Raw genomic sequence first — 24,505 nt, 5'->3', positions numbered from 1 at the left:
GCACCATGTGACTCGATATATAGTTTAATAATTCAGCATGTTAGGCAGACTTTCAAGTAAAGTTTGTGGGGCTATTTGAACTTTTTCATGTTTTATATTGTTATATGCACAATTCTCATGAAAGTTCACATAATAAACTAGAATAGTGGTGGGCATAATTGACTGAAATTGAAAATGGAACAATGAGAAGAAGAACAATTGAATTTGTTGGTCTAACCGAATGCCCACCCCTAACTGGAACAATAGAAGATATTTTTTACATATTTATTTTTCCATTCTTGTGAAAGATTCTTCATTTTTCTCATCCCTTATATATTGCCTAAATGTATATACCCAAAAACGAACATATAATATTTCTTTTAGCAAAGTTTAAACTGCAGGCTTGCAACCATCCTGCCAGAAGATTAGTTTAAATTGCTATACACCCTCGAGAATGGGCCGGGAAATTAGGTCAAAACCTTGGGCTTTGCCCATGGCCCGTGGGATGGGCAATTTAGGGCCTTGCAAAAGGTATAAAACACGGAAGTCCACCTTGACTCCCTTAAAAGTAACCCGAATATAATCCGTAACCCTCAACCGTAAAACCGGATAGGACGACTCCCCGAACTATTAAAACCAGTGCAATTTGACTCCCTCTGCGGTTTTGAAGGGCGGTTTTGCTGATGTAGCGCTAACGTGGTAATGTTGACCTAGTTTTCGTCTCACGTGGCATTAGAATTAAAAAAAAATCTATAGGACCCATCGGTGATTCACACAGAAAAATATTGTGGGCCCCACTGACATGTGGGGCCCACATGTCATCCTCTCTATCTTCTTCTTCCTCCTCCCTCTATCTCCCTTCTCTCTCTTTCTCTCCCCCTTTTCTCTTCACCTTCTCTCTCGTGGAGCAATCGACAGGCAGGGGCAACGACAGCGGGCAGGAGCCAGAGCGGTGGCGGCAGGCGGGCGGGCTGGCGGGTGGGCGCTAGAGTGTGCGGCGTGGAGGCTGCCCCATGCGGCGGTGGAGTAGCGCGATCGAGGCGGGAGGAGGTGCGAGCACCCGGTCACGCATGACGACGAGCATCCGGACGACGGCGACGACGACGACGTAGCCGACATATGGAACGCGCTGCACTTGCCGCCGCCGCCGCCGCACTTGGGGTTCTCACAGGAGAGCAACTCGGGGTCCGAGTCCTGGTCCACCGAAAACCTCGCTCGCAGGTTGGCCATGATGAACACGACCGTGCCGGCGATGATGAGGGAGAAGACGATCCCATATGCTGCGGCAATTCTCCCGCGTCATCACCGTGTACACGAAGTTGAACGGCGGGTAGGTCGCCGGAATCCCACCGGAGAAGTTATTCGCCAGGAGCATCGGATACTTGAGGCTCTTCATGTCGGCCACCTCGAGAGGGAGCTCGCCGTAGAACTGGTTGAAGCTGAGGTTGAGCCTGGCGAACAGCGGCAACCGGAGCACGCCGAAGGAGACGATTCTGCCAGTGTAGTTGTTGTGATGCAACACGAGGTATCTCAATGTCACGAACTTGCCAAGAATCTCCTGCATGTTGCCGCCGAACACGTTGGTGCTCATGTCCAAGAACTGCAGCGACGTGCAGTTCGTTAGCTCCGGCGGAATCTGGCGATCGAATCGGTTCTTACCAAGTATCAGCCGCCGCTGCCGCCGCCGCTCCAGCCCGTGCACCCTGCGGCCGGCCGAAGGGGAGAGAAGAGAAAGAGAGGAAGAGAAGGGAGGAAGAGGGGAGGAAGAAGAAAGAGAGAGGATGACATGTGGGGCCCATATGTCAGTGGGCCCCACAGTTTTTTAATGTGTGTGAATGACAAACGGGTCCCACGTATACGTTTTTAATTCAAATGCCACCTAAGCGCCATGTAATCCCACAGACTAGTCAACACTACCACGTCAGCGAAACCACCCTCCAAAACTACGAAGGGAGTCAAAATGCACCGGTTTCGATAGTTCGGGGGTCGAGATATCCGGTTTTGCGGTTTAGGGTCATGGATTAGATCCGGGTCACTTTTAAAGGAGTCAAAGTGGACTTATTCCTATAAAACACACACAATCTTAAGCAAAACATTGTAAGTTACTCCTATAACTCAAGCTTTGCAACTGACAAATGATTAGTAACACGATTGCTTTGCCTTTTCTTAACTATCTCGCTCCCTTCAGATGAGATTGTTGCTGATAAGTGTTAAGCACACATTCTCCTTTCTTTTTACATGAAGAAATTCACGTGTTTTCTTTTTCTTTAGAAAAAAAACTCTGAGCTGTAAATGGTGGTACAATTGCTGAATAGCAAATACCCCCTTGTCTGCAAATCTACATGTTGCGTGCTCTTTCCTATGAAATATTAACAGAAACCAAAAAGGGGTGAAACTTTTTCCCCCTGTATTTCACTGTACAGCACAACAATGTTATGCCGACCACTTCCGAATCAACTGGTCGATGCGATCTTCTGCGTCTTGGTTTCAAAATTAAACTTGGTTGTTCTTGTTCAACTGTAACCTCGAAGCTGTGGCAGCAGTGGAAACCTTTGGACTAGGATTCTGAACTAGCACTAGCAATGGCTGTGAAGGACAACTTGAGTTGGTATGAGAAGTTCTCTGCAATGATACAATGTGTTAGACTCACTGAGTTTAGTACTAGTACAGTAGAGCAGCAAGAATCAGTGGTTTTGGTAGTGCAGTTGTGCATACCACTCCGACATGCCAGTGGTCTGATACGAGGCCTTTGAAATCGGCTGCATCCATTTCCTGTGTGTCGTCACATTGACAGCATGGGAAATTTTCATACTTGTGCAGATTAGAAAATATTAAAGAAATACTACTAAGTAGCAAAGATTATAGATTGTGTAAGTTTAGAGCATGTTACTGAACGTACCACACTGTAAATAGGAGGCATAGCAATCTCCCAAGTAGATTTCATAAGGGGTACAACTGGAAGATGGAGTGATGCTTCAGGTATCCTGAAATTCCACCTAAAAATGGGAACAAGAACTGCGTCACATCCGCTTTGATCTCATTTGGCTGTTTTGCATTACTTTCTTCAATCTATATTAAGAAATGATTTTGACTCACCCAATATACATGAATATGCAAAACTGTACCCATTCACGCACCAATACGCGAAACCAGTAGTTATCTGGTGTATCATCAGCCCTCATGTACACCTGAAGGCACAGATGGCACTATCAGAATTCAGGAGCGCTGCCAAACCAAACAAATCATACCAGAACACAATGCCATACGTATGCATTAAGTCATACCATGATGAATGCCACCACTGCAACCTGCATTGTACCTTGAAATCTCCTGAAAAGGGGAAAAGAGATGGATAAGCACATGACAATTTCTCGGAGTTTTGGTACTAAAATGTTTTCAAGAATATGATGATCAGGAAGATAGGAAATACAGAGTGGAGTAAAATTTCTTACTTGAACATTGTGTACTTTGTGTTCAGTGCGCCGTGCAGTGAATGGATGTCTTCTTCCTCTATGAAATTCAGCTGTTCTCTTAGAACCATGAGGTTTTGGGATGTGCGGCGAAATATGATGTAAAATGACATGAAGTAGTTGATCAGAAGAAACACCTGCACCAAACATGGGAAATCTCATAATATGCCGTACTCATGACTAATTCTAGAAGCCTGATAAGCCCGTTCAAAAAATATTTTTTAAAAAAATAAGTCCAGTGAGGCCTTACTGTGAAGTAAGGAACTGCAGCTTTGTAACCGATCAGGCTGAGGTAGAGAAGGCATCCCAAACCAGCAGTTGTTCGCCTCTCCCTGATCGAGAGGCGCTCGCACATGATGCAGTAACCATGTGATATGAGCATGAACGAAACGAAGGAAGCCGTCTGGAAGAGAATCCCTGTCACATACACGCCAAATGACATCCACAGCGAGCATGTCTGAAGGTGCACGCACGAGTACCTGCACATCCACCTATAATTTCAGTACTTTGTCTATCCCATAAAAATTCAGTACTAGAAAAGATTTGTCTGAACAGCTTCAGGGACTTGTTCGAAGTCCGATCACTAAGTATTCAGAGATCAAAGATGTCAAGTTAACTTAAGTTCAGATTGCTCACCAGAACAGAAATGATAGCGCCATTTGAAGGGCTTTGATCAAGGGCACCAAAGCCAGGATCCACTGAAGATTATTTACCTGCTGCAGGGAAACAAAATTGCTCAAGAACTAACATAATCAAACGCTTGAAACATGACTCTGAAACTGATAACTGCCGGCAGTTTAGAAGAAGTTGCTCTAAGGTCCCAATGCAATGATCAGTCAGTCAAATGAAGCCATAATCAATCTTCTAAAACACCATAATAAAAAACTGCAACAAAACACACTACCCTGCATAGAACTGAAGAACAAGGGCACCATGCCACCAAACATACCACCCGAATTCAGGGCCAAACAGAACGGCAAATGCAGGGACAATACCTGGAAATGCCGACTCCTCCAGGAGCTGAAGGCCCAGGAGAAGCCGGAGGCCGCCCATATCGCCAAGAACCCGAGGTACAGCGACGGGAGAGGCTGGTAGGCGGTGCTCAATGCCGGGAGAGGAGACGGAACGTCCTGCATCCTCCTCCTCTTCTTCTTCTTCCTCTTCTTGCACAGGTAAACCAAACCCCTCCCAAATTCCGGAGGAAATAGTTACAACCTACAGGTCCTTGGCTACCGGTTGGAAGGGATCACAAAGTTCTCAACTCCTTGGATTTATGGACGGATTGACGAGAGATGCATGCGTCCATGCAGGAACAGAAGCTCATGGAGCAGTAGCCATGGATATATAAACAGACTTGACTTTGATTTGTTTTTCCTTTCTCTTTTGTGCATGTCTTGGCCAGACGGTTCTAGTATTGGGTTTGGCATTTTTGGAGGGGAAGTTCGTGCATGTGGCCGCTTTTTTCTCACCAGAAGCGTTATGGTGAGTGTAGTAGTAGTTAGGGTCGTTGCTTGTTGGAGGGAAAATACGGGAGGCAAACGTGTCTCTTGATGAATTTAAAAGGAGACAAAGAAACTTTTTAAATTTATGGCGATTCTCTTCTCGTGTTCCTTTTGACTTGTAGATGTATGTAGGTTTAAGCATTTAATTAAGGCAGCATCAAACTAGTATAAAGTAGTGTCTCGATCGACCACAAAGAAAATAATCCAGGAAAATGTTTAGTCCACATCTAAAAAAACGCCTTTTATTATCCAGAAAAGTGTTTACCAATTACCACATATCTGAAAAAAGAAAGTGTTTACCACATATCTAAAAAAAAAGTGTCTATCTACCACAAATCTAAAAAAAGTATTTACTACATATCTATAAAAATGTGTTTACCACATAGAAATGCGTCCAAATGCATTGTATTTGCTTGTAGGTAGAAGACTAGAACAAAATACCATGATACACCAAAAAAAATACACAAGAGAAAACCAGATAGATGGGCATATCTGCGCACGCAGTAAGCGAAGAAGAAAGATCGTGTTTACAGGTTCGTAGCGATGGAAATGTTAAAAAAATCCCCAAAGCGCGCACATCAGTTGCCTTCAGCATACTACTTAAATGTAAAAAGAAATGCAATGACATCAAGAAAACATGTCTTAACCGCACAACATGCAAGTTTCACATAGATTAATTAATTAACTAATTAATTAGCTAGAGTCAACACATTGTTATCTCGTGACCTCTTCTTTAGGATCCTTAAGCGAGATAAGGCGAATGATTATGGAGATTAACCACACGCACGCATCATCAGCTCAGCTAAGCAGTGCCCGCGTTTAATCGGGTGGAAGTGTGGCGGATGGGTTGGGCTAATTCACCACTACATCAGTGGCAGTTGGCACAGTGGTTGCTCACTAATTCCACGTCTCCAAGATGGCCCTCTTTGACCGCATCAGCTGCGCCTACGGAGAGAGAGAGAGAGAGAGAGAGAGAGAGAGGAGGCACTCGCGCATTAGGTAAACCAAACCTCACCGAGTCGGATTGCCTCCGTTGCCTCCGAACTGAAACCGAAACACCACATCTGCTCCACGATGGAGTCTTGAAACAGCCTCCGTATCAGAATTCAGAACGCCGCCTAGCTCTTGCTTGGGCCTCTAGCTAGGCCGTGGCCCATCACAATGCAGGTGTCGACCTGTACAAAATGTACGAGCCACACTCACACTGTCACACATGGCCCTCTACAAATTACTCACACGCTCACTGTTGTTGGTTATTGTTGGTGTGCGTTGTAATTAAAAGGGGGCCGTGGTGTCGTACCGCTTGGTAGTACTCCTCGACGTCGTGCGGGAGGGGCGGAGGCCACCGCTCCTCGCCGCCGACGAGGAGCATCATCATGCGATCCCTGGACATGTGGTCCTCCGCCGCCGTCTTCTCGACTTGGTGAACGCCCGCCTCGTGCAGCGGGAGCGGGAAGAGAGGTTTGATCCGTCGACACCCAGTGTGTCATGGTGGTGGTGCTCCGGTGTGCCGCCGCCTGCACCGGCCATGGCTGCCTGGCTGGGTCGTCCTAATATGCCGGGGACGCTCGGCTGAGCTGGGCGTGGATTGTGTATCTTTAGGCATGGCGTCGGCGTGTGCCTTCACTACGCCGGACCAGGTCATCTCTGACGGGCCCAAACCCTCACCTTTGACGGGTTTGGTCTTGGTCAGTGATTAGTGGTCACTGATGACAAAATCACCTATGACGGATGAAACACCCGTCATAGATAACCCATCTCTGACCGGTATATAAGTCATCTCTGACGGGTTAAAACTTGTCACCTGTCACAGATGAGTCATCAGTGACGTGTCGTAACTACCTGACCGTCACTGATGACAAAGCAAGAAATACAATGAAACACCCGTCACAGATAACCCATCTCTGACCGGTATATAAGTCATCTCTGACGGGTTAAAACTTGTCACCTGTCATAGATGAGTCATCAGTGACGTGTCGTAACTACCTGACCGTCACTGATGACAAAGCAAGAAATACAATTTTTGAATTTTAAACGCAACAAAAAACCTCAAAAAAATATTTTGAATTTTACTAGCCATCCTATATATGGTTACACATCACTACCATACAATTTTTGAATTTTAAACGCAACAAAAAACCTCAAAAAAATATTTTGAATTTTACTAGCCATCCTATATATGGTTACACATCACTACCTACAAATCACAATTTTTCACGTAATATAACTTGCATGCTACACGTGAGATTCGAACTCAAGACCTCAACCTCCATATAGAGCTCCCTTACCAACTCACATACTCAACAAATATTGACTACTCACCCAATGTTATTATTTTGTCTATGCTTGTCTGAATCATTTAACATATATTTAACACCCTAAATGACTTCAAATGAAAATATTATCAACTAAATAGTGTTATAGATCTCATTGTGTTTTATAACTTTTACATAGAAAATATCTTCATCCGATGTTGTTTGAAGAATTCAAAATTTCATTTTTCAAAATATATCTCACTTTATAACATGTACATTTTGTGAAATGAAAATATTTTCAATTATAATGTTGTAGATCTGGTTGAGTTCTATTACTTTGATACGGGGCATGTATCCATCCATGTCATTTGAAAAAAAACTCAAAATTTTGTTTTTAAAAGTAGATCTAATCACTTGTAATGCATGTTCGGGGATGTAAACGATCTCTCTAATAGAAATGTTGTTAGTTATAAAGTTGTGGATATCATTGAGAGCTACAACTTTTATATAGGGCATGTTTCAATCCGAGGTTTTTTGCAAAAATTTAAAAATTTAAATTTTCACTCATCACTGACGGGTCATAACTACCACCCGTCAGAGATAACGTTATCTGTGACGTGTGTTAATTAAAGACCCGTCAGAGATGTGATGTCATCTGTGACGAGCCATGGTTGTGACCCGTCACAGACGATCTGTGACGGGTTACAAGTGCAAGACGTCACAGATGACTTCACATCTGTGACAGGTCCTCCCTGGTAGCCATATATTGAAGAGGATATTTTTTCGGCCGGTTAGAGATGACTCATCTTTGACGAGTTGCGTTAGCCCGTCACAGATGACCCGTCACTGAAGCCCGGATATGTAGTAGTGCTTGACCCCGGCGTGATCGTGGTCATCGTCGTCGTCCAGGATGTTGGACAGTCAACGTCCATCATGTCCGCGTCGTGACATGCCTTGACGTGGGACTACTGATGCCTCATGCCTCGACCACCGGGACTACGTACTGGCTGCTGCTGCTGAGGTAACTCGGTTGATATAGTTGTTGTGCCGCCAGATCTCTCGGCGATGGAGTTCTCGGTTGAGGCGGCTGTAGAAGCTTCAGCTCTCTCGGTGATGGGTTTGGTCTCTGAAAACTTCCTTGACCCGTCGACTTGTGTACCTCCACGAGCGTCGGACGACTCATCGTTCGAATCACCAGACGCCTCCTTTGATCCAGAAGACCCGACTTGCGTGCTGTCAAGCTCCACCTCCGCTGATCGAATCTCTGTATTGCCGTGCGTAGTATCGTTCTCCGTGTGCTCCCTGATAGGCTAGGGCGACGCTGTCCTGCAGGCGGCGTTGAAGGTCCGACGAGCTCACCGGCGGCGTTCCTCTTGGGTCCCGCGAGATCCAGCGGCATCCTGCCACCGGCCGGCGTGCACGGCGCGAAGTAAATTTTGCTTTTAGATTGCTTTGTTGTTTTAACTAGATTCAATATATTAATGCTTTGAATAATATCAATCAGCTAGTTTAAATCTATTAAGCTTACAATTAATCTTGAACTATCTTGGTTTAGTCCAATCTTTTTTGTTATAATTTGCTAAATAAGATATGCTCAAGTCGATGAGTTATCTGCTTATTAATCCCTCCGTCCAATAATATAAGAAATTTTGGAAGGATATGACACTTCTTAGGATATCCAAATTCGTAGTCTTATGAAGTATCACATCCCTCCAAAATCCCTTATATTATGGGACAGAGGGAGTATAATTTAATCTGCTATATCGGTTAACTTACAATATTTAGCATAATCGATTGGCCTGCTATTTTTATTATCTTCAGTTTTATATTGTCTTGGTTATGTCTGATATATTTTTCAAGTTATATACAAGGCCCCCTTCGCAAGGGAAATAGAGTCTTGAGTTCTACCGTTATCGAGAAGTGAAACAACGATTTCCATATCATTTAATGAAAGGGATTCGTTTGTTGACCCGCTGTCTGAATAAAGAAATTGTATAACATGCGGCTCTAGGAAGTCAATTCTTTAGGAGAGCCGAACCAAAAATTAGGAAATGAAGGGTTTAAGTCTTCCGCCTTCTTCTTCAAGGACCAACGAGGATCTAATCCAGGCAACTCCATACTAAGCTCAAAAGTCTATGGAGCGGCTAAATGATTGAAAATCCTTCCCTTCCCGGCACTCGCCGCCTCTGTCCCTTCTCGAGAATAATTATTACGCGTAGTAGCGATCAGTGCTTGCTTTTACTGTTCACGCCGGAGCTATTTCTTTTAGAAAAGCTTAATCCGTCTTTGACTCGCTTTCGCTCAAGCAGGCTCTTCCTTCCAGTTCCTCGCCAGACTCCACTTGTAAGTAACCCTCCCTTGAACCGAAAGAACTTTACGAGAATTAGTTGTTATCTATGATGTCTTTTTACGCCCATGCTGCAACAAGACCTACATTTACATGAAGTATGCTCACTGATTGAAGAGCTCGCACATACTACTAATTTATTTATTTATATAGAGCAATAATAAGTTTCAATAAATTCTTGGCATATCGGATTATATAAAAAAGATATATAATTGTCCATATTTTAGTTTATTACCTTCAATCTTATATTGTTTTGGGTTAGTCCGATCTATCAAGATTGTGATGACACTCTCGTAGCCCGATCTTCTAGTGAGAGGATAACGCTTTGATCAAGTGCGGCATTTGCGACATGGCTACTAACCAGAATAAGTCCAAAACGCCGTGCAATCGCTACACCACAAACGATGTCATACCAACCATGACGCGTGGTTGATTATCCCGCAATGCAAACGAGATAACACTGCAAAAACAAGATAAGATGCAATCTAAATATTGTGAATAGGTAATTAAGCACAAAGGAATAGTTGCGATTAAAAAGGTAAATCTAATCAACCAAGAAAATCAACAAACTAACTATTGGAGGCTCTGAATCTATAATCGTCGACTAATCAAGCGAGTACTAGAGACAAGGTAAATAGCATTTGGTAAAATTCAACTAAACGAACCCCCATTATTCAAAATAACTGGCACGTGACCGGCTGCACAGCCGGCCCTGAACGGGGCCACCAGCCACGGGCGTGACAATACAGTCGACGGTCGGCTCCCCCTTTGTGGCAGGCGCCCGGCACAAAGGGTCGGTCCAGCGCGATCCGGTGCAGTGGCCGTGACGGCAGCAAGGCTATGGAGGCTTGTGTGCGTGCGTACGACAAGTTAACCGCCGAAGCGCGGCTGGGCTCCGATCCCTTGCCGGCACGAGGCCACGCGCGCGGTCGCGAGATCGAGATCGGGCTCCGCTGCCGGGCACGCGCGCACTACGTAGATAGCCCGCGCGCGGTCGTGCTCACGCGCGCCCCCGAATTCCGGATCACGGCCACGATCGATGTAGGCATCTGTAGCCTCCTGGCCGCGCTTTGCTCAACAAATCGGACTGCGCTGTTGGCCGGCACGGCATGCCGGCCTGGCCCCATCTGCATAGCACTCTCCACCAAAGGCACCAATCCGCCATCATTACATAGACAGATAACTAAAAATGCTGATATATATTGAAACTCCAAGAATGGACGGTGGCAAGCATAGAAGTTGGACAAGAGAGTGTCACTGTGACAGAGCCCAAGAGTGCCAAACCTCTCACTAAAACAGGCAAGAATTAAATCATTAAAAATTAATACCCAGTCATAACTTGAAGAGCGATTCACAATCTTTCACACGATCGGTTGATAGGTTGTTGCCTCTTCAGAGAAAAAGAGGCAACAACCTATGAAATAATCAACTGCATCCAAGATGAGCTAGGTCATTGGAGCATGGCTAACGTGAAGCACATTACAAGATTGTTGCCATGAGGAGTTGAAAGGTCTGACTTGCAAGCTTGTTTGCAGCCAGAATTATACAGTTTTTTTTCTTTCAGCCTTCAGCTGTGTAACATAACCCCTTCTATCAATATAACGCCGACCAATCTGTTTGGTTGTTCGAAAAAAGAAAACAATCAGCCACGCGCCATCATTCTCACGTCGTCCTCTGAACTGATCTACAGCTAGTATTGATATCCAAATCAAATTTACACTCCAGTTATAGTTATATTGTAACAACATTGTAGTAACCGTATTTACATGATAATCGAAGAATAATACTAGCATCCTTAAAATAATACGAGGAGGTAACATATTTTAGTGTAAAATTTGGTACTCTAAATACTAGTTACCCTATTTTGAAACCTACATATACTTTCTAATCTCAAGTACCGTAAAATTTCTTTTCCACCAAATGCATTTTTCCAAAAGAAAATGTCGAATATGTTAGAACCTAATACTAATTTTATTGTTCATTTGGCATGAATTACAAGATGCATGTACCTATATCTTGCCTAGTAAGCAAAATATCAAACATAACGCCGAGCACGCTTTGGAGCAGATTCATGTCATACACGGTCATGATGATCACGGATGGAGTAACTTCCAAAGGAGTGTTCATCAAGGCCTGTCTGTGGGACCTCCTGTTTTCGTGCCAGTTTGAGTCCTAATCAAGCGGAAAGCCCCTTGACGAGGAGCATGTTTGCCGGAAGCTACACGCAGTAGTATCCTGCCCACTTTGCTGCCCCTTTCGCAAAGGCACCCCCTCTACATTAGTAATTTATTGGCACACTACTTGTCACCTTAACCTCAGTGTTGTTTCACCTGCCACGCCAGCCGAACTCCCTCTCACGCTTTTTCCAGTGCCATCACAGGTAACATAATTGTTTACGTACTGGCTGCCAATTAAGTTAAGTCATCACTTTGCACGGGACAGACATGTATATATATAGCCATTTGGCCTCTTAAATCTTAATCTCTCCTTACACTCTGACGCACAAACTCAGGGGATTCATCAGATTATTGTAGTTATAGGTGGAGTACGACGCTGATACAGAGAGGTAATCAGCTCTTCTACTCATGAAATTATTTCTGCATGAGGACGTTATAGCCCTCTTCTTTCAGCAACAATCTTATACTGACTTATCATTATCGATCCCTTTTAATTTTCTAGTAGTTTAAGGTGACGGATTAGCTGCCGTGAAGGAATGGAGAGTGCCGTGCAGTTGCCGCAGTACATCTTCTTCGACCTCTCCGGCTCGCACCTCAGATGCTTCTGCCCACCAGCTCCGGTCATGGAGCACACCGGCGTACCGTACGACAGTCAGGTCGTCGGCTTGCAGGCGCTTCACCGGACACGGTTATCGCGGGCCGGCGGCAGCAGCACCATCGTCTCAGCTCGCCCGGCTAACCAGGTTGACAAGGCGATGGTGCTCTGTGATCGTGCTGCTCAAATCGGCGACGACGATGACGACCCCGACACCGTGTCGGACGCAGGCACGTCGGGCGTTGGGGTGGTGGATGAGGAGGAGACGGCCGGCGACGACGAGGAGGACGAGGTGGCGAGCTTGGATGAGCTCTTCTGCGACGAAAGAATCGTGAGGAAGATCGATGCACTGGCGCAGCTGGTGGGCATGGATGGCGCCGCCTGCCAGCCCGCCGCTGTGCTGGGTGAAGTCGTCCGTTTGATCCAGGAAACGGAGAGGAAGAATGGGCGTTGCGTTTGTGCTTCTGGGGCCGTTCGATCTTGATCGGACCGTTATGGGTTTTTTCTTGCTTATTATTTTTTTCTTGGCCTTTTTAGGGCTGTCACTAATGTTTCTTTAGGTTGGTTTGGTTTGAGGCCTATATTGGCCTTACCAATATTTGGCAATTTCAATAGTGTTTATTGTCTATTTTGTTTGGAGCCAAATTTTGGCATGCCTAAGAAAATAGGTCATTTCAACAGTTAATTTAGGCTATTTTGGCTTCAATCCAAACACAATTTTTCCTTTGCCAAAATTAGCCATGCCAAAAGTTACCAAAATTTGACATTGACAAAAATTGGTAAGGCCAATTTATGCCACAAACCAAACCAGACGTTTTTGCCGATAAGGCTGCCAGCCTGCCACTAATGTTGTTGGTTCAGGTTACTGTTTACAGTTTAAACGAATGTTTGTTGGAATAAGAAGTGTACCAAATGAACAAATTAATGCAACTTGAACCATACTCCCTCCATATAAGCTATATAACGCCATTGATTTTTTAAATAATATTTAACCATTTATTTATTTAAAAATTTAGTAAAAATATATAAAATTATAAGTTAATATTGTAGTTTTTTTCATGATAAAACAAGTCACAATGAAATAAATAATATTTATATATTTTTTAATAAAACAAATGGTTAAATGTTATGTGAAAAACCAATGATGACATCATATATTTTGTGACAAAGAAAGTACATATATAGCAAGTTTCAGCTTTCTTTTTCTTTAGAACTACTTAGCGAGTTTCATCTTCTCTAACTTTTTTTTGGAACTACTCAGCAAGTTTCACCTATGAGTGATGTGGAGGGAAATGTGAATGTAGTTCATGTCACTCTCCAGGAGATGGATTTTCATCTCTCGAGGGAATATTCTCTTTTCTTACATGTCATCTAAATAATCATTAAAATTCTTTTTTAAAAAAACAACATAGATTAACATGAAATATATTACTATATAAATATGCAAGATGAAATTCAACTTCTATAAATTACAATAAAAGAAACAAATTAAACTAAAAATAGTTAACGTACATTCACGGCTATATTTGTTTTTTAATAACTTGTAGAAGTTGAATTTGAACTTGTATGTTTCTGAAAGTTTGTAGAGTGATATTTTTCATATTAATATATCTCATTATTTTTTAAAAAAAATGGTACTACCTTTATTTCATGTTATAAGACTTTCTAGCATTGCCCACATTCATATAGATGTTAATGAATTTAGGCACACATATATGTCTAGATTCATTAACATATATATGAATGTGGGCAGTGCTAGAAAGTCTTATATATGAAACGGAGGAAGTAACTATTTAGGTGGTAGACAAGAAAAAAAAGGACATCACCTTGAGGAATAAAAACACTCTCCCGGCTCTCCACAAGCCTGTAAAATAGTGCGTAAAATTGTACAAGATTAAAACACTAGTTGTATTACATTGGCTTTATCCATATCCGTACTTTCTCTAAACACAACACTATCTTGCCCAGATTTTCCCTTTTTTGGGGGGCAAATACATCACGAGATTGAAAAATCGTAGCGAAAACATTCTCCTACTTTGCGGGCATAAGGCTGCTTCGTGGTGCCACTATCCCAAGTATACACTGTCAACACCGTGTCAAACGGCAAACGCGGTGGAGTGGTGGACGCAAAAGCACCACGCGCAACGCGCCACTACACACTGTCATCGTCGTGTCAAGCGGGAGAGGTGGATATCTTCTTATTTACATATCACTTAAATAGTAATAAAAATTTTTAAAAAAATTAAGATGATGTATTAACCTATGAAATATCACTCTACAAACATTTACAACTTAAAGTTTAACTTTAACATATAAAAAAAATATGATATATAGAAGTTTAATTTTAAGTTACATGTTTGTGAAGTGATACACTACATATTAATATATTTTTTATTTTTTTAAATAATTTAAATGACACGTAAATAATGAGGGAACATCCTCAGGAGTTAATAGTTTCCCGTTGACATGCAAAGCACCACGCGCGCGGGGTTCACGTATGCTCTTTTTTACTTGTGCATCTTCACCCACGCAGCCTTGCTCGGCACCCCCTTCGCCACCACGTACACCATGTAGTAACCCGGCGGCGCGAGCTCCGGCTTGGGCGGCGCGTCGACGGTGACCGTGTGCCGCTGCCCCTGCGCGGCGAACGCCGTGACGGGCAGTATCAGCAGCCGCTGGTTCATGGAGTACCCATGCGTCGTGAACGGCGGCGCGTACATGGTCACCTTGAAGTCGCCCTGCCCCACGCCCTGCGCGGGCGTCGTGAACCGGAACGTGAACCTGGCGCCGTACCGCATGCCGTCGCCGGGGACGGACGCCGCGTCGATCGCCGGCCGGTTGGGGGACAGCTGCGGGCTGAGGTACGGCGGGGTGAACCGCTCGACGCGCACCTCGGTCGGGAAGTCCACGCCGCTGAAGTTGTAGGCCGAGTTGGTGTTGCTGCCGGCCACGAGCACGGTGGCGTCGGGGAGAAGCGCGCTGGTGGAGTGGTACATCCGTGGGATGTTCGACGGGTTCAGAACGCGGAACCGCTTGCCCCGCCGCAGATACGGCGAGTACAGCACAGGGCTCAGCAACGCCTGCCGGCCGAACCCCCAGCCGGAGCAGCCCTTGGCGGCGCCGTTCAGCATGAGCAGGTCGCCGGTGGGCAGGATCAGCACGTCGCCCATGACGCGGCCCGAGGGCATCTGGTCGAGCGCCCACCGCGCCCCGGGTTTCGACGGGTTGATGCGCGCGCAGTCCCGGAGCGCGGGAGGGAACGTGCTGGTCTCCCCGAGCTTGAAGGCATTCTTGGTGGCGCCGCCGCAGATGATGACCTCCGCGCTAAGGCCGGCCCCTTTGCGGAGGTCCAGGGGCAGAAGCGTCGACATGGCGGAGGCAGGGTAGTTCCGGGAGCCGCCGGGGAGGATCGGAAGCTCGCGTACGACCTGCCCGGTCCTGTAGTTGAACACGATGGAGCGGTCGTTGGCGAAGATGAAGAGGGTCCCGTCCGGGAGGAGGTTGACGAAGGGGTACAGGTTGTTCTCCACGTCGTCGGTGGTGTCCCGGAGCAGACGCAAAGGCGTGGCCCTGGCGTTTGCCCGGCCGGCCGCCGGGACGAACTCGTAGCTGAACGCGCGTCGGCCGCCGATCACGATGAAACTGCCGTCCGGGAGCACCAGCTGCGTCCCGTACCTGCTCGATCTCGCGCGTAAAGCTAAAATGTCAATCCGTGTCGAGATTTGTAGTGTCAAAAATTACCGTTTCGATCTTGCTAATGTATGTACTACCATCTTCCGTCGGCAAGGCTCTTGGGAAACTCCTTCCAGTCGCAGGTGCCGCATGCGCTCAGGTACCTGACAGACTTGTCCCCTTCGAAGAAGCCGCCGGTCTGCACCATGTTGCCGTCGGCGTCGAACGCCCCCGACGAGCACCACGTGTCCGTCACGATCTGCAGCGTGCGTACGTGCCCGCGTCGTTGCGTCGTGACTCGTGAGCGGCAGCTGCAGCCAGCAGAGAACAATTGAGCATTTGAGCGGAGGAGTGCTTAACCTTGAGAGAGCGGAGCGCGCCGGTGTTGTAGTCGAACTCCACGGCGTGCGCCCAGCAGTCCATGGCGCCGGGCTGCTTGCTCCGGGGGTCAGGGCGGCATCTGCCCGGGGGCAGCCGCATCAGCGAACGTCCCGTCGTGCACGTGTCGAACATTATGGCCTTGCCGTGCTGCATGACCACCAGGTGCATGGCGGACACGCCGGAGTTCTCGCTCACCAGGTTCCACCCGCCAGCGAAGCCCGCGGAGGTGTCCACGGGGAGCTTCAGGCTGTCCAGAGCCACCTTGCTGGGCGCGGACCGAGGCGGCGCCTTCGAGAGCCCGCTACCGCCCGGGCCCGCGGCGCCGAGCTCCTGCTGCTCGCGGCGGAGGCCGCCTCCACGCGGCAGCGGCACCGCCTGCCCCTGCTTCCCCTGGAACGCGTTACGGTAGTAGTCGCTCTCGGAGCGCGTGCCGAAGATGTCGAGGACATCGTGGGAGCCGTCCGCCTCGCCGGCGGCGAGCAGCGCCGCGTAGACGACGGCGGCGCGGAGGAGGAGAGGCCACATCGTGGTGGGACGGACGATGTGCGTCGCGGAGGATGGCGTGGTGCGCGCCGCCCGTCACCTTCTCTAGTTCCATGGTGACCATCCCGGTCGCAAGCTTCTAATTCTCTAGCGGCTGTGCTTGTTTGCGCGCGCGGGGAGAGCACTGGAGAAACGTGACGACCTATTTCAAATATAGACGTTGTGATGATTTGTGACTCGTGAACGGCGTTGTGTTTCACGGCTTCGCGCCAACTACAGGACTACTACTGTATGTACAGAGGAGAAACCAATAGAGCCTGCGACTTTCACGGACCGGACCAAGGTTCTTAGACTTTATACTCTGATGAGAGGAGCCCATGTTGTAGCAAATATTATTGGGCTTTGAACCAAGATATGCGAGTTGCCACGGGCCGTGACACCGGGCCACAACGAGCACAAGCCCAAACCGGTCCGCCTCGGCATAACAGACACGCTCTCCCGGGTCCCGAACATATCGATCCCCATCTGGATCGCTCACGATCCCTCGCCAGCCGCCAGCCGCCAGCCGCCGGCCGCCGGCCGCTAGCCGGTGCTCATGTTCCATCGCGATCGAGAAAGGCGCGGATGATTGTCGCGTGCTTAAACTATTCTGAATAGTTTACAAATACTTTTATACACTTGGAAGTGTGAATGATAATACTACTGGCTATTTCTGTACCATTATATTACAAACGGTATCGAGCACGGTTCAAAGGTAACTCCCCACTATATATATAACTGGCGAATAGCTACTCGATCTCAAAACCTATGGGGTCAAGCCTTTGAAATCGGTGTTTTATATATGTATTTCAATGAAGATATAATTGTATTCCAAAAAATGTGAGAATATCCCACAATAAATGTGAGGTTTATAAACCTTCAGTGTCAGAATGGACTTTAGATTAATTTCTCGGGAAAAAATAGGACTACAGATAAGAAACTTGTAAGCTGCATATGGGAAAAAAATAATATGGAAATGCAGCTTTTAATGAAAGAAAACAAAGTATAACACTTGCATGTACAATCTATTTACATAATGACATATATTATATTTTATATCATTTGGTTGATCCATTTGGCTACTACATATATATGCATATGGACATTCGAAAATGATCGGGTCTGCACATACTTTTGATAATATTATATACGCATTGATCAACTAGCGCTTCCAATGGCTTGAACAACTCCAACTTGGTTGCATTCCTCCAACTACACCTAGTACGACGTACAGTGATTTGGTATACGTTGTACTACGGGAATAATGCAGGCACTGTGCAACTTACAGGGGCCGATGAGAGCAGTGATCAATCTAGCGCTAACTCCCAAAGTAAAGCCTTTTTGGCAGGTGGGAGATTTGCAGTTCAATATATCCAACTTGATGTGGCCATATAACATAACGTGCATGCCTGCATGCAGCCTCTGCCTCTTGTATGCCTAGTGGGTAGTACATACACGTATTAAATACTTCATCCGTTTCGTATTATAAGTTGTTTGATTTTTTTTAAGTGTGATTAAATTTATAGAAAAATACACTTAAACATATTATCAAAATATGTTTAATGTTAGATTTAATAAAACTAATTTGCTGTTGTAGATGTTTTTTTATAAATTTGGTTAAATCTAAAGAATTTTAATTTAAGGAAAGTCAAACAATTTATAATATGAAATGAGGGAGTATCATGTCTATCTCTCTAATTCGTCTCTATACGTACGTATGTGGAGAGATAAGAGTTTAGAGGTAGAGAGAGCTAAAGGGACGCTTTTGGCAGGAGGGTAAGCCATATATATATATATAATACTAGTAGTATATACCAGTTGGTAATAAGCATTGCAACTTGCAAGTTGCAAGAAGGCACAGCCTAATTCTTTTATCACTCAAAGATCGTCAGATTGCATATAATATGTGGAGCGCGACATATGCATGCGATGATGAACTGAAAAGGTCTGATTTGAATAGTACAATTTGGGATTTGTGTAGCTTTGCATCCGATCGAAGCCGATCCGGTCCTGAGGGGACAGCAAAGCCCCCTCATCATATGAAGTGTGTAGGAGTAGGATCTTTCCATGAAGATTCCTACACGCTTTGGATGGAGATTGAGAGGATCATCCGGTGTGATTATGTCGTATACTTAATTACATATTTTATTTGTTAATTATGACATCTATTATTGGCTTGCTTCAACCCAAATCAACTAACACACAAATAAGGCGTGCATTATGTGCTTGTGTGAAATTGTGATGTTGAAGATAACTTGTAGAATATCCCCCTCAACCAAAACGGTGTGATATTTTTGGCTCATTAAAGACATTATAAGATGCCACATTGATCACTAAATTTCATTCGTACAAATTTAATCATGCCATTTTCAAATATGATCACTTTATGTTGTACATGCAATGATTTTCAACGCATATTGAAGACCACCATCACCGCCAGCTAGTGTGGTTTTATGTTCTCTTTTCACATGGAGAAATTTGAGAAAAAAAAATGTTGCAACACATGAAAACAAAAGAATATGAGTGTGGTATGTATTTGGGGGTATATATAATGATTAATTTGACCTTTCGATTGGTACTTTTGAAGAACAGAATCTTTTGATGATATTACACAATTGTGTGAAACAATAAGTATGTATACCGTAATGTATATATAATGAGAGAGCATAGGAATGGGAACTTGGTACCTGTAATACTAGTCCATATGTATATGCATTTATCAACTCATTGCACTGAAACTTTCAATTTAAGTCAGCAAAGATAACCTATGCATAATTTTAAGTTCAATAATATTTGTAGGTAACACTAGATTTTAAGAGTTATATCGCTAGCTTTCTGCATGCTGCACCTACATATCTAAAGAGTAGGACTGATGAAATGTATATATATTGTACTATTTTAACATGAACCATGATCAACATTGTATCCCTCTAGCTAGTAATATCTGCATTTTGGACATCGACATAATAGTTTTCCAACAACTGCAACTTTGACTACTAATTTCTATATGTTGTAAGCAATTGTAAAATCCATTAAAATTTATTATTACAGTAGAACTTTTTTAGTACAAATTCACGTGTATAATTTTTATTTATCTGATATGATTATTCGAAAATATATTGATTAGTCAAAGTTTTGAAAGTTTGCCAAAAACTTGTCCATAATGATAGGTATTTGTACACATGCATCATCATATGGAGTAGTAAAATCATTGACACACCGCTTTTTTTTCCGAATTTAATTTGGTGCAGACATATGCAAAACTAGGACTAAAATTCATCACACTACTTGATGAGAAAAATTATGACCCAGAGGGAGATTGTTTTATTTTATTGGAACATAGGAAACGATGAGGATTATGGGTACTTCAGTATTTTGCTCAAAGGCATTTATATATACGTCTGCTTATAGCTTCTCAAACTGATCATATACAGTAGACATTGCAGAGTGATTCAATTATATATTTCCATATTGTTTTACGACAAACTAGCTAGTATATTGATATATTGTACGTAGAGGAATCATACCCTTACTGTAGAGTTAATTAACCGAGCTGGAGTACACCATACTTGCCGAGACTAGTACTGATCCAGGCCACTTGCATTAATTACATATGATCTACACAAGAGATTGAAGTTCAGAGAACTATATATATGACAGTGCCATACGACACATATATATATTGCAGTGTTTAAATATATGCATGTACATGGACTAGCTAGCTTCACCAAGCTAGTAATGTCAAATCTTAAAGCACTCTCGATTAAGCATGCATGCAGACTTGCAAACTGCACACGCATGATTAATTAGAAGGCATGTATATACACTATACGCCCACGGGCTAGAAAAGTGTACAACATGTCAGCTTTCATTGCTTCATCATACGTACAATGCATTATGCATGCATGGAGATAAAGAGCATGATCATCCACCAGGCAGACAACACACAGACACACATGCATGCAGAGATAGAGATCTTCTTATGATTATACAGATAACCAAACTAATAATGGAACTGCTGACACAAGCTGGATTAGAAGTAGTACAGAAAGACAGCTGTGTCTGAGATAGTACAAGATAAATTAAGTGGTTATTCTATGCCCATCTTGTGCTTCTGGATCAAAAATATTCTGGCATGCAAGTGTGTGTCTCATACACATTTGAACATTCTCTCTGATCTCAGCAGTGATGAAAATTGCATAGCATAAATTATGAACTGTGTCAGTGTATACTTGCAGTTGCAGGCAAGGGTCAACACATCTATGCTCCACACCAGTACAATCAAAACGACTGCTATAGATATCAGCAGAGATTCCCATACCCATAACGTCTTGTTTAAAAAAAATGTGCATCACTATTCCTTTCTTCTTGTGCGCATTACAGCACAGAAGATGGCAAATCTTTTGGTTCTAGCTAGTGGCACCAATTAAGAAACTTATTGCACCACAAGGAAAAAAACCATCAAGACTAAAATTAAGAAATTAACTATCCCTCGCAGCAGATGGTGGCAGGGAAGAGAGAGAGAGGAAGCTGGGGAGGAAGAAACATCTTAGGATATATCATAGCTTGAGCTCGAGGTCCACATCTTGCGGATCGTCAGAGTTCATACTTGTCGAATCTGCCGATCGGCTTCGGTCATGGTGTCCCCTCAAGCGAGCAGACTCCTGAAACAAAATCAATGTTTAAGCAACCACGCACTAATGCATTTATATACAGAAAACTGCATAACACTTGGGTCAATAATGCTTCAGTTCAGCTGCTTAAATCTGCCTTTAAAACTTATGGTTTATGTACATACCTCTGGTTCAAAGAGTGGCAATGTGATGCTAGGATTATGTGTGTAATGTGGGGCACCATAGATAGTACTGCTGCTTGGTGATCTGGTTGCAATATAATGCAATGGGAAAATATTCAGTATTAATTAGAGCTCGGTCACAAAAAACATAATGCAAATGAATTGTAATAATATATCTTGTAAGGTTACTGAAACTGATCTAGCTGATCATATATGTGTGTGCTACCTCATGATGGGAGTTTGGAATTCACCGTATCGTACGTCTCCTCGTTCTCCATATGCCATCTACACATGATAAAGTCGGCATAACATAAGAGATTTTTCTCAGCATGAAGTTCACACGCATGGAAATGGAACACTGATTGGTAGTTATATATATAATTCATACAGTACTAGCTAGTGACTACTACTGCTAGTAGACGGCAAGCACCCAACCAGATGATTTTTGAAAAAAAATCATCACGTATACTGGTTCTTATAATTGAAATAGTAGGAAACGTTTTCTTGAGAAACTTTACAGACAAAAAGAGAACATGATGATGGACAAGTAACAAATAACAAATAATGAAGAGGAAAAATTATACATGCGCGTATATGTAGAGCTAACGAAAACAGTGCAGCAAAGATCAAACATAAACATGTTTTTCAGGGAAAACAAAAACAAAACAAAATTAACGAGGGCTAATTTTCTCGCACTAGTAACTTCTTATGTAGTTGAGCCCAAAAATAAAATCTCCTGTTTTTACTGAACAAATTAAGAAGAAACAATTTTCTCCCATGTGTGGCACATAGTTATTAGTACATGAAACCGCAAGTCATCCAAAGAAAAATTCACTAAAACTTTCGCTCATATGTGATAGCTATCTCTCAATTTTTTAGATGCCAAATTCTTCCTGAAACAATTAGTATACATGCAGAACTCAGAGAAGTTTGTCCATGTACCGCAAGATTTGGATGGATTGGGAACGGAGACGAGCTAACGGCGGTAGCATGGAAGGGAGACGATGGGGACGACGACAGCGAGGATGTGGACGCCCGTGCATCCTCCTGCTCGATCGATCCATGCCAAAAACCACAAGAAATTAGAAACGCCTAATTCTCTCTAGAATGGCCACACAGGAAAGACGAAATAGATGCATATACTCTATGTTAGCAGCATATGTATATGCATCGATCCCTTGACTTACCAAGTTAAGGCTGCCGGTTCTGTGGATCAAGCTTCCCGGCTGGCCAAGAGGGTTGAAGTACTCGGCCATTTCGCTCTGTAACCTGATCTTCTCCAGCTGCGCCACCCCGAGCCCTCGTTGCGGCTGCTTCGGCTTATCCGCGCCGCCACTGCCGCCGCCTCTCTTGCCCTTCCTGGAGGAGCCGGCCGGCGACGACCTCCCGCTGTTGCCCCATCCCATGCTGTCTCCAAAGTTGCTCCCACTCATGTCCAAGAAGAAGAAGACCTAGCTAGCTTGCCAGGAGGAAGACTTGGAAGGACAAGATGAACAAGCTAGAAGGGGAGGACAAGGAAGGGAAGAGAGAGAGAGAGAGAGAGAGAGAGAGAGAGAGAGAGAGAGAGGAGAGTGATTGGATGAAGCACAAAACCCTTTTAAAATGAAAGGGAGAGATCTCCTTGCAGGGGCAATATATCCCCCTCTCTTTATTAAAGGGAGACTTGCCCAAGCTTTTCTTGCCACAAGTTTTAAATTGCAACAAGTGTCATGGCCAACGTTAGATTATAGTTAACACCATGTGCCACAAATTAAACCGTATCGCTTGAAACAAAAATCAGAGAAAATTAAATTTGGTAATTCGTTTTAATTCGGTAGGTGGTGATCTCCTAGGATCTTTGCCATCAAAACAACACTTATTTTTTCCTCTGAAATATGTGATCAGAGAGCTGTCACCATACCTATTCTGAGGGAAATAAAAGGACTTAATTAGCAGGATGTTAAATGATTTTTATATTTTGTTTGTTCGTAGCTCATGTACGTACACTACAAATTTAGTGGACAGAAATTTCTTTTTATGTGGTGGGTAAAGTTGTGAATGTGTAACACTACCTACTAAAGTTCAAATCCGGGTGGAAAAAATAAACGGCCGTTATATTCATACACTACCACATAATGTGCTATCATTGTTGGTTCTATGTGAATGTGACAGTGATAGAGTAACACTGCTAACTAGCTCGCACAGACTATCCTACTGGTTTATTAGTAGGACTGTCTGTCCCATGCCCCGATCATCTAGGTCGAGCGTTTTTTTTAAATTTCCAGACAGATATCATTGCCGGTTCTTGACACCGGTTGGCAGTAATAAGCAATGCCCTACCGTTACCTGGCTGTGCTATCACTATTGGTTCTAGGTGTGAATCGATTGACATGCAGTGAGATACCTTTTCATTATCGGTAAAAAAATACTAACAATATTGCTCGCAGGGAACACTGTCAGTAACCCCTTGCCGGCAGGGAAACTGGCAATGATTGGTCCCATGAATTGGCAGTGTTCGATCTATGGTAGTGATTAAGAAGAATGTAATTTAGCAACACATGTTAATTTGTGCAAACAAGTCTTTCTTGCATTATGCAAGAACACACGTGGCTAGAAGTACCACCCTTCTTACAAACACTAATGTAATTAATCTTCTTAACTTAATGAGAGGAGAGCTCTCTGTTCTCAAAAAAACAAAAGAGAGAGAGCTGTCACCAGGGTTATTATTGTACTTACGCGATTAATTTACGTGTAGAAACTATATATCATATTCACTCACCATTCAATACTATCGTGTATAGATATTGACCAAGGAAATCTAGCAAATTGAG

At 44.0% G+C, this 24,505-nt stretch overlaps 4 protein-coding genes across 7 annotated transcripts; 1 reads left to right on the top strand and 3 right to left on the bottom strand.

Annotated features, from left to right (window-relative positions):
* Window positions 1-2,115: 2,115 nt before the first annotated feature.
* LOC9269273 (uncharacterized) lies at window positions 2,116-4,821 on the bottom strand. Of its 2 annotated transcripts, none has more exons than XM_015779403.3 (9): window positions 4,445-4,821; window positions 4,086-4,162; window positions 3,700-3,928; window positions 3,432-3,586; window positions 3,264-3,309; window positions 3,076-3,167; window positions 2,879-2,975; window positions 2,695-2,751; window positions 2,116-2,601 (listed from the first exon to the last, which is right to left on the bottom strand). In XM_015779403.3, the coding sequence occupies exons 1-9, from the start codon at window positions 4,583-4,585 to the stop codon at window positions 2,473-2,475; spliced, it is 1,023 nt and encodes a 340-aa protein (XP_015634889.1). In that variant the 5' UTR covers window positions 4,586-4,821; the 3' UTR covers window positions 2,116-2,472. The 2 variants fall into 2 exon arrangements, with proteins under 2 accessions (XP_015634889.1, XP_015634884.1); XM_015779398.3 differs by having other exon boundaries at window positions 4,086-4,165; window positions 4,445-4,753.
* A 7,171-nt stretch (window positions 4,822-11,992) lies between these two features.
* LOC4325522 (uncharacterized) lies at window positions 11,993-13,019 on the top strand. 2 transcript variants are annotated; one of them, XM_015791299.3, is made up of 2 exons: window positions 11,993-12,119; window positions 12,233-13,019. In XM_015791299.3, exon 2 carries the CDS (start codon window positions 12,267-12,269, stop codon window positions 12,807-12,809), a length of 543 nt encoding a protein of 180 aa, XP_015646785.1. In that variant the 5' UTR covers window positions 11,993-12,119; window positions 12,233-12,266; the 3' UTR covers window positions 12,810-13,019. The 2 variants fall into 2 exon arrangements, with proteins under 2 accessions (XP_015646785.1, XP_025878354.1); XM_026022569.2 differs by having other exon boundaries at window positions 12,011-12,119; window positions 12,236-13,019.
* Window positions 13,020-14,152: 1,133 nt separating this feature from the next.
* Window positions 14,153-16,996, bottom strand: LOC4325521 (aldehyde oxidase GLOX). Its single transcript, XM_015790367.3, has 3 exons — window positions 16,358-16,996; window positions 16,096-16,256; window positions 14,153-16,000 (listed from the first exon to the last, which is right to left on the bottom strand). The coding sequence occupies exons 1-3, from the start codon at window positions 16,901-16,903 to the stop codon at window positions 14,833-14,835; spliced, it is 1,875 nt and encodes a 624-aa protein (XP_015645853.1). The 5' UTR covers window positions 16,904-16,996; the 3' UTR covers window positions 14,153-14,832.
* Window positions 16,997-20,861: 3,865 nt separating this feature from the next.
* On the bottom strand, window positions 20,862-23,298 carry LOC4325520 (protein SPEAR3). 2 transcript variants are annotated; one of them, XM_015777319.3, is made up of 5 exons: window positions 22,883-23,297; window positions 22,638-22,742; window positions 21,922-21,980; window positions 21,699-21,780; window positions 20,862-21,564 (listed from the first exon to the last, which is right to left on the bottom strand). In XM_015777319.3, exons 1-5 carry the CDS (start codon window positions 23,126-23,128, stop codon window positions 21,460-21,462), a joined length of 597 nt encoding a protein of 198 aa, XP_015632805.1. In that variant the 5' UTR covers window positions 23,129-23,297; the 3' UTR covers window positions 20,862-21,459. The 2 variants fall into 2 exon arrangements, with proteins under 2 accessions (XP_015632805.1, XP_015632813.1); XM_015777327.3 differs by lacking the exon at window positions 22,638-22,742 and having other exon boundaries at window positions 22,883-23,298.
* Between the last annotated feature and the right edge of the window lie 1,207 nt (window positions 23,299-24,505).

This window comes from Oryza sativa, chromosome 1 (assembly GCF_034140825.1).
Source record: "Oryza sativa Japonica Group chromosome 1, ASM3414082v1".
Lineage (NCBI taxonomy): Eukaryota > Viridiplantae > Streptophyta > Magnoliopsida > Poales > Poaceae > Oryza > Oryza sativa.
This window is presented reverse-complemented; position numbering and strand designations above follow the sequence as displayed.

Excerpts from the sequence above, each read along its gene's own strand:
- LOC4325521 (XM_015790367.3), bottom strand. The coding sequence starts at position 16,903 with ATGTGGCCTCTCCTCCTCCGCGCCGCCGTCGTCTACGCGGCGCTGCTC. Across the intron at positions 16,257-16,357 it reads GCGCGCTCCGCTCTCTCAAG|ATCGTGACGGACACGTGGTG; the intron begins GTTAAGCACTCC and ends CGCACGCTGCAG. Across the intron at positions 16,001-16,095 it reads AGCCTTGCCGACGGAAGATG|GTACGGGACGCAGCTGGTGC; the intron begins GTAGTACATACA and ends GAGATCGAGCAG.
- LOC4325520 (XM_015777319.3), bottom strand. The coding sequence starts at position 23,128 with ATGAGTGGGAGCAACTTTGGAGACAGCATGGGATGGGGCAACAGCGGG. Across the intron at positions 21,981-22,637 it reads CAATCCATCCAAATCTTGCG|ATGGCATATGGAGAACGAGG; the intron begins GTACATGGACAA and ends TATCATGTGTAG. Across the intron at positions 21,565-21,698 it reads TGCCACTCTTTGAACCAGAG|GAGTCTGCTCGCTTGAGGGG; the intron begins GTATGTACATAA and ends ATTTTGTTTCAG.
- LOC4325522 (XM_015791299.3), top strand. The coding sequence starts at position 12,267 with ATGGAGAGTGCCGTGCAGTTGCCGCAGTACATCTTCTTCGACCTCTCC.
- LOC9269273 (XM_015779398.3), bottom strand. The coding sequence starts at position 4,585 with ATGCAGGACGTTCCGTCTCCTCTCCCGGCATTGAGCACCGCCTACCAG. Across the intron at positions 3,587-3,699 it reads CTGCAGTTCCTTACTTCACA|GTGTTTCTTCTGATCAACTA; the intron begins GTAAGGCCTCAC and ends TGTTTGGTGCAG. Across the intron at positions 3,168-3,263 it reads CAGTGGTGGCATTCATCATG|GTGTACATGAGGGCTGATGA; the intron begins GTATGACTTAAT and ends CTGTGCCTTCAG.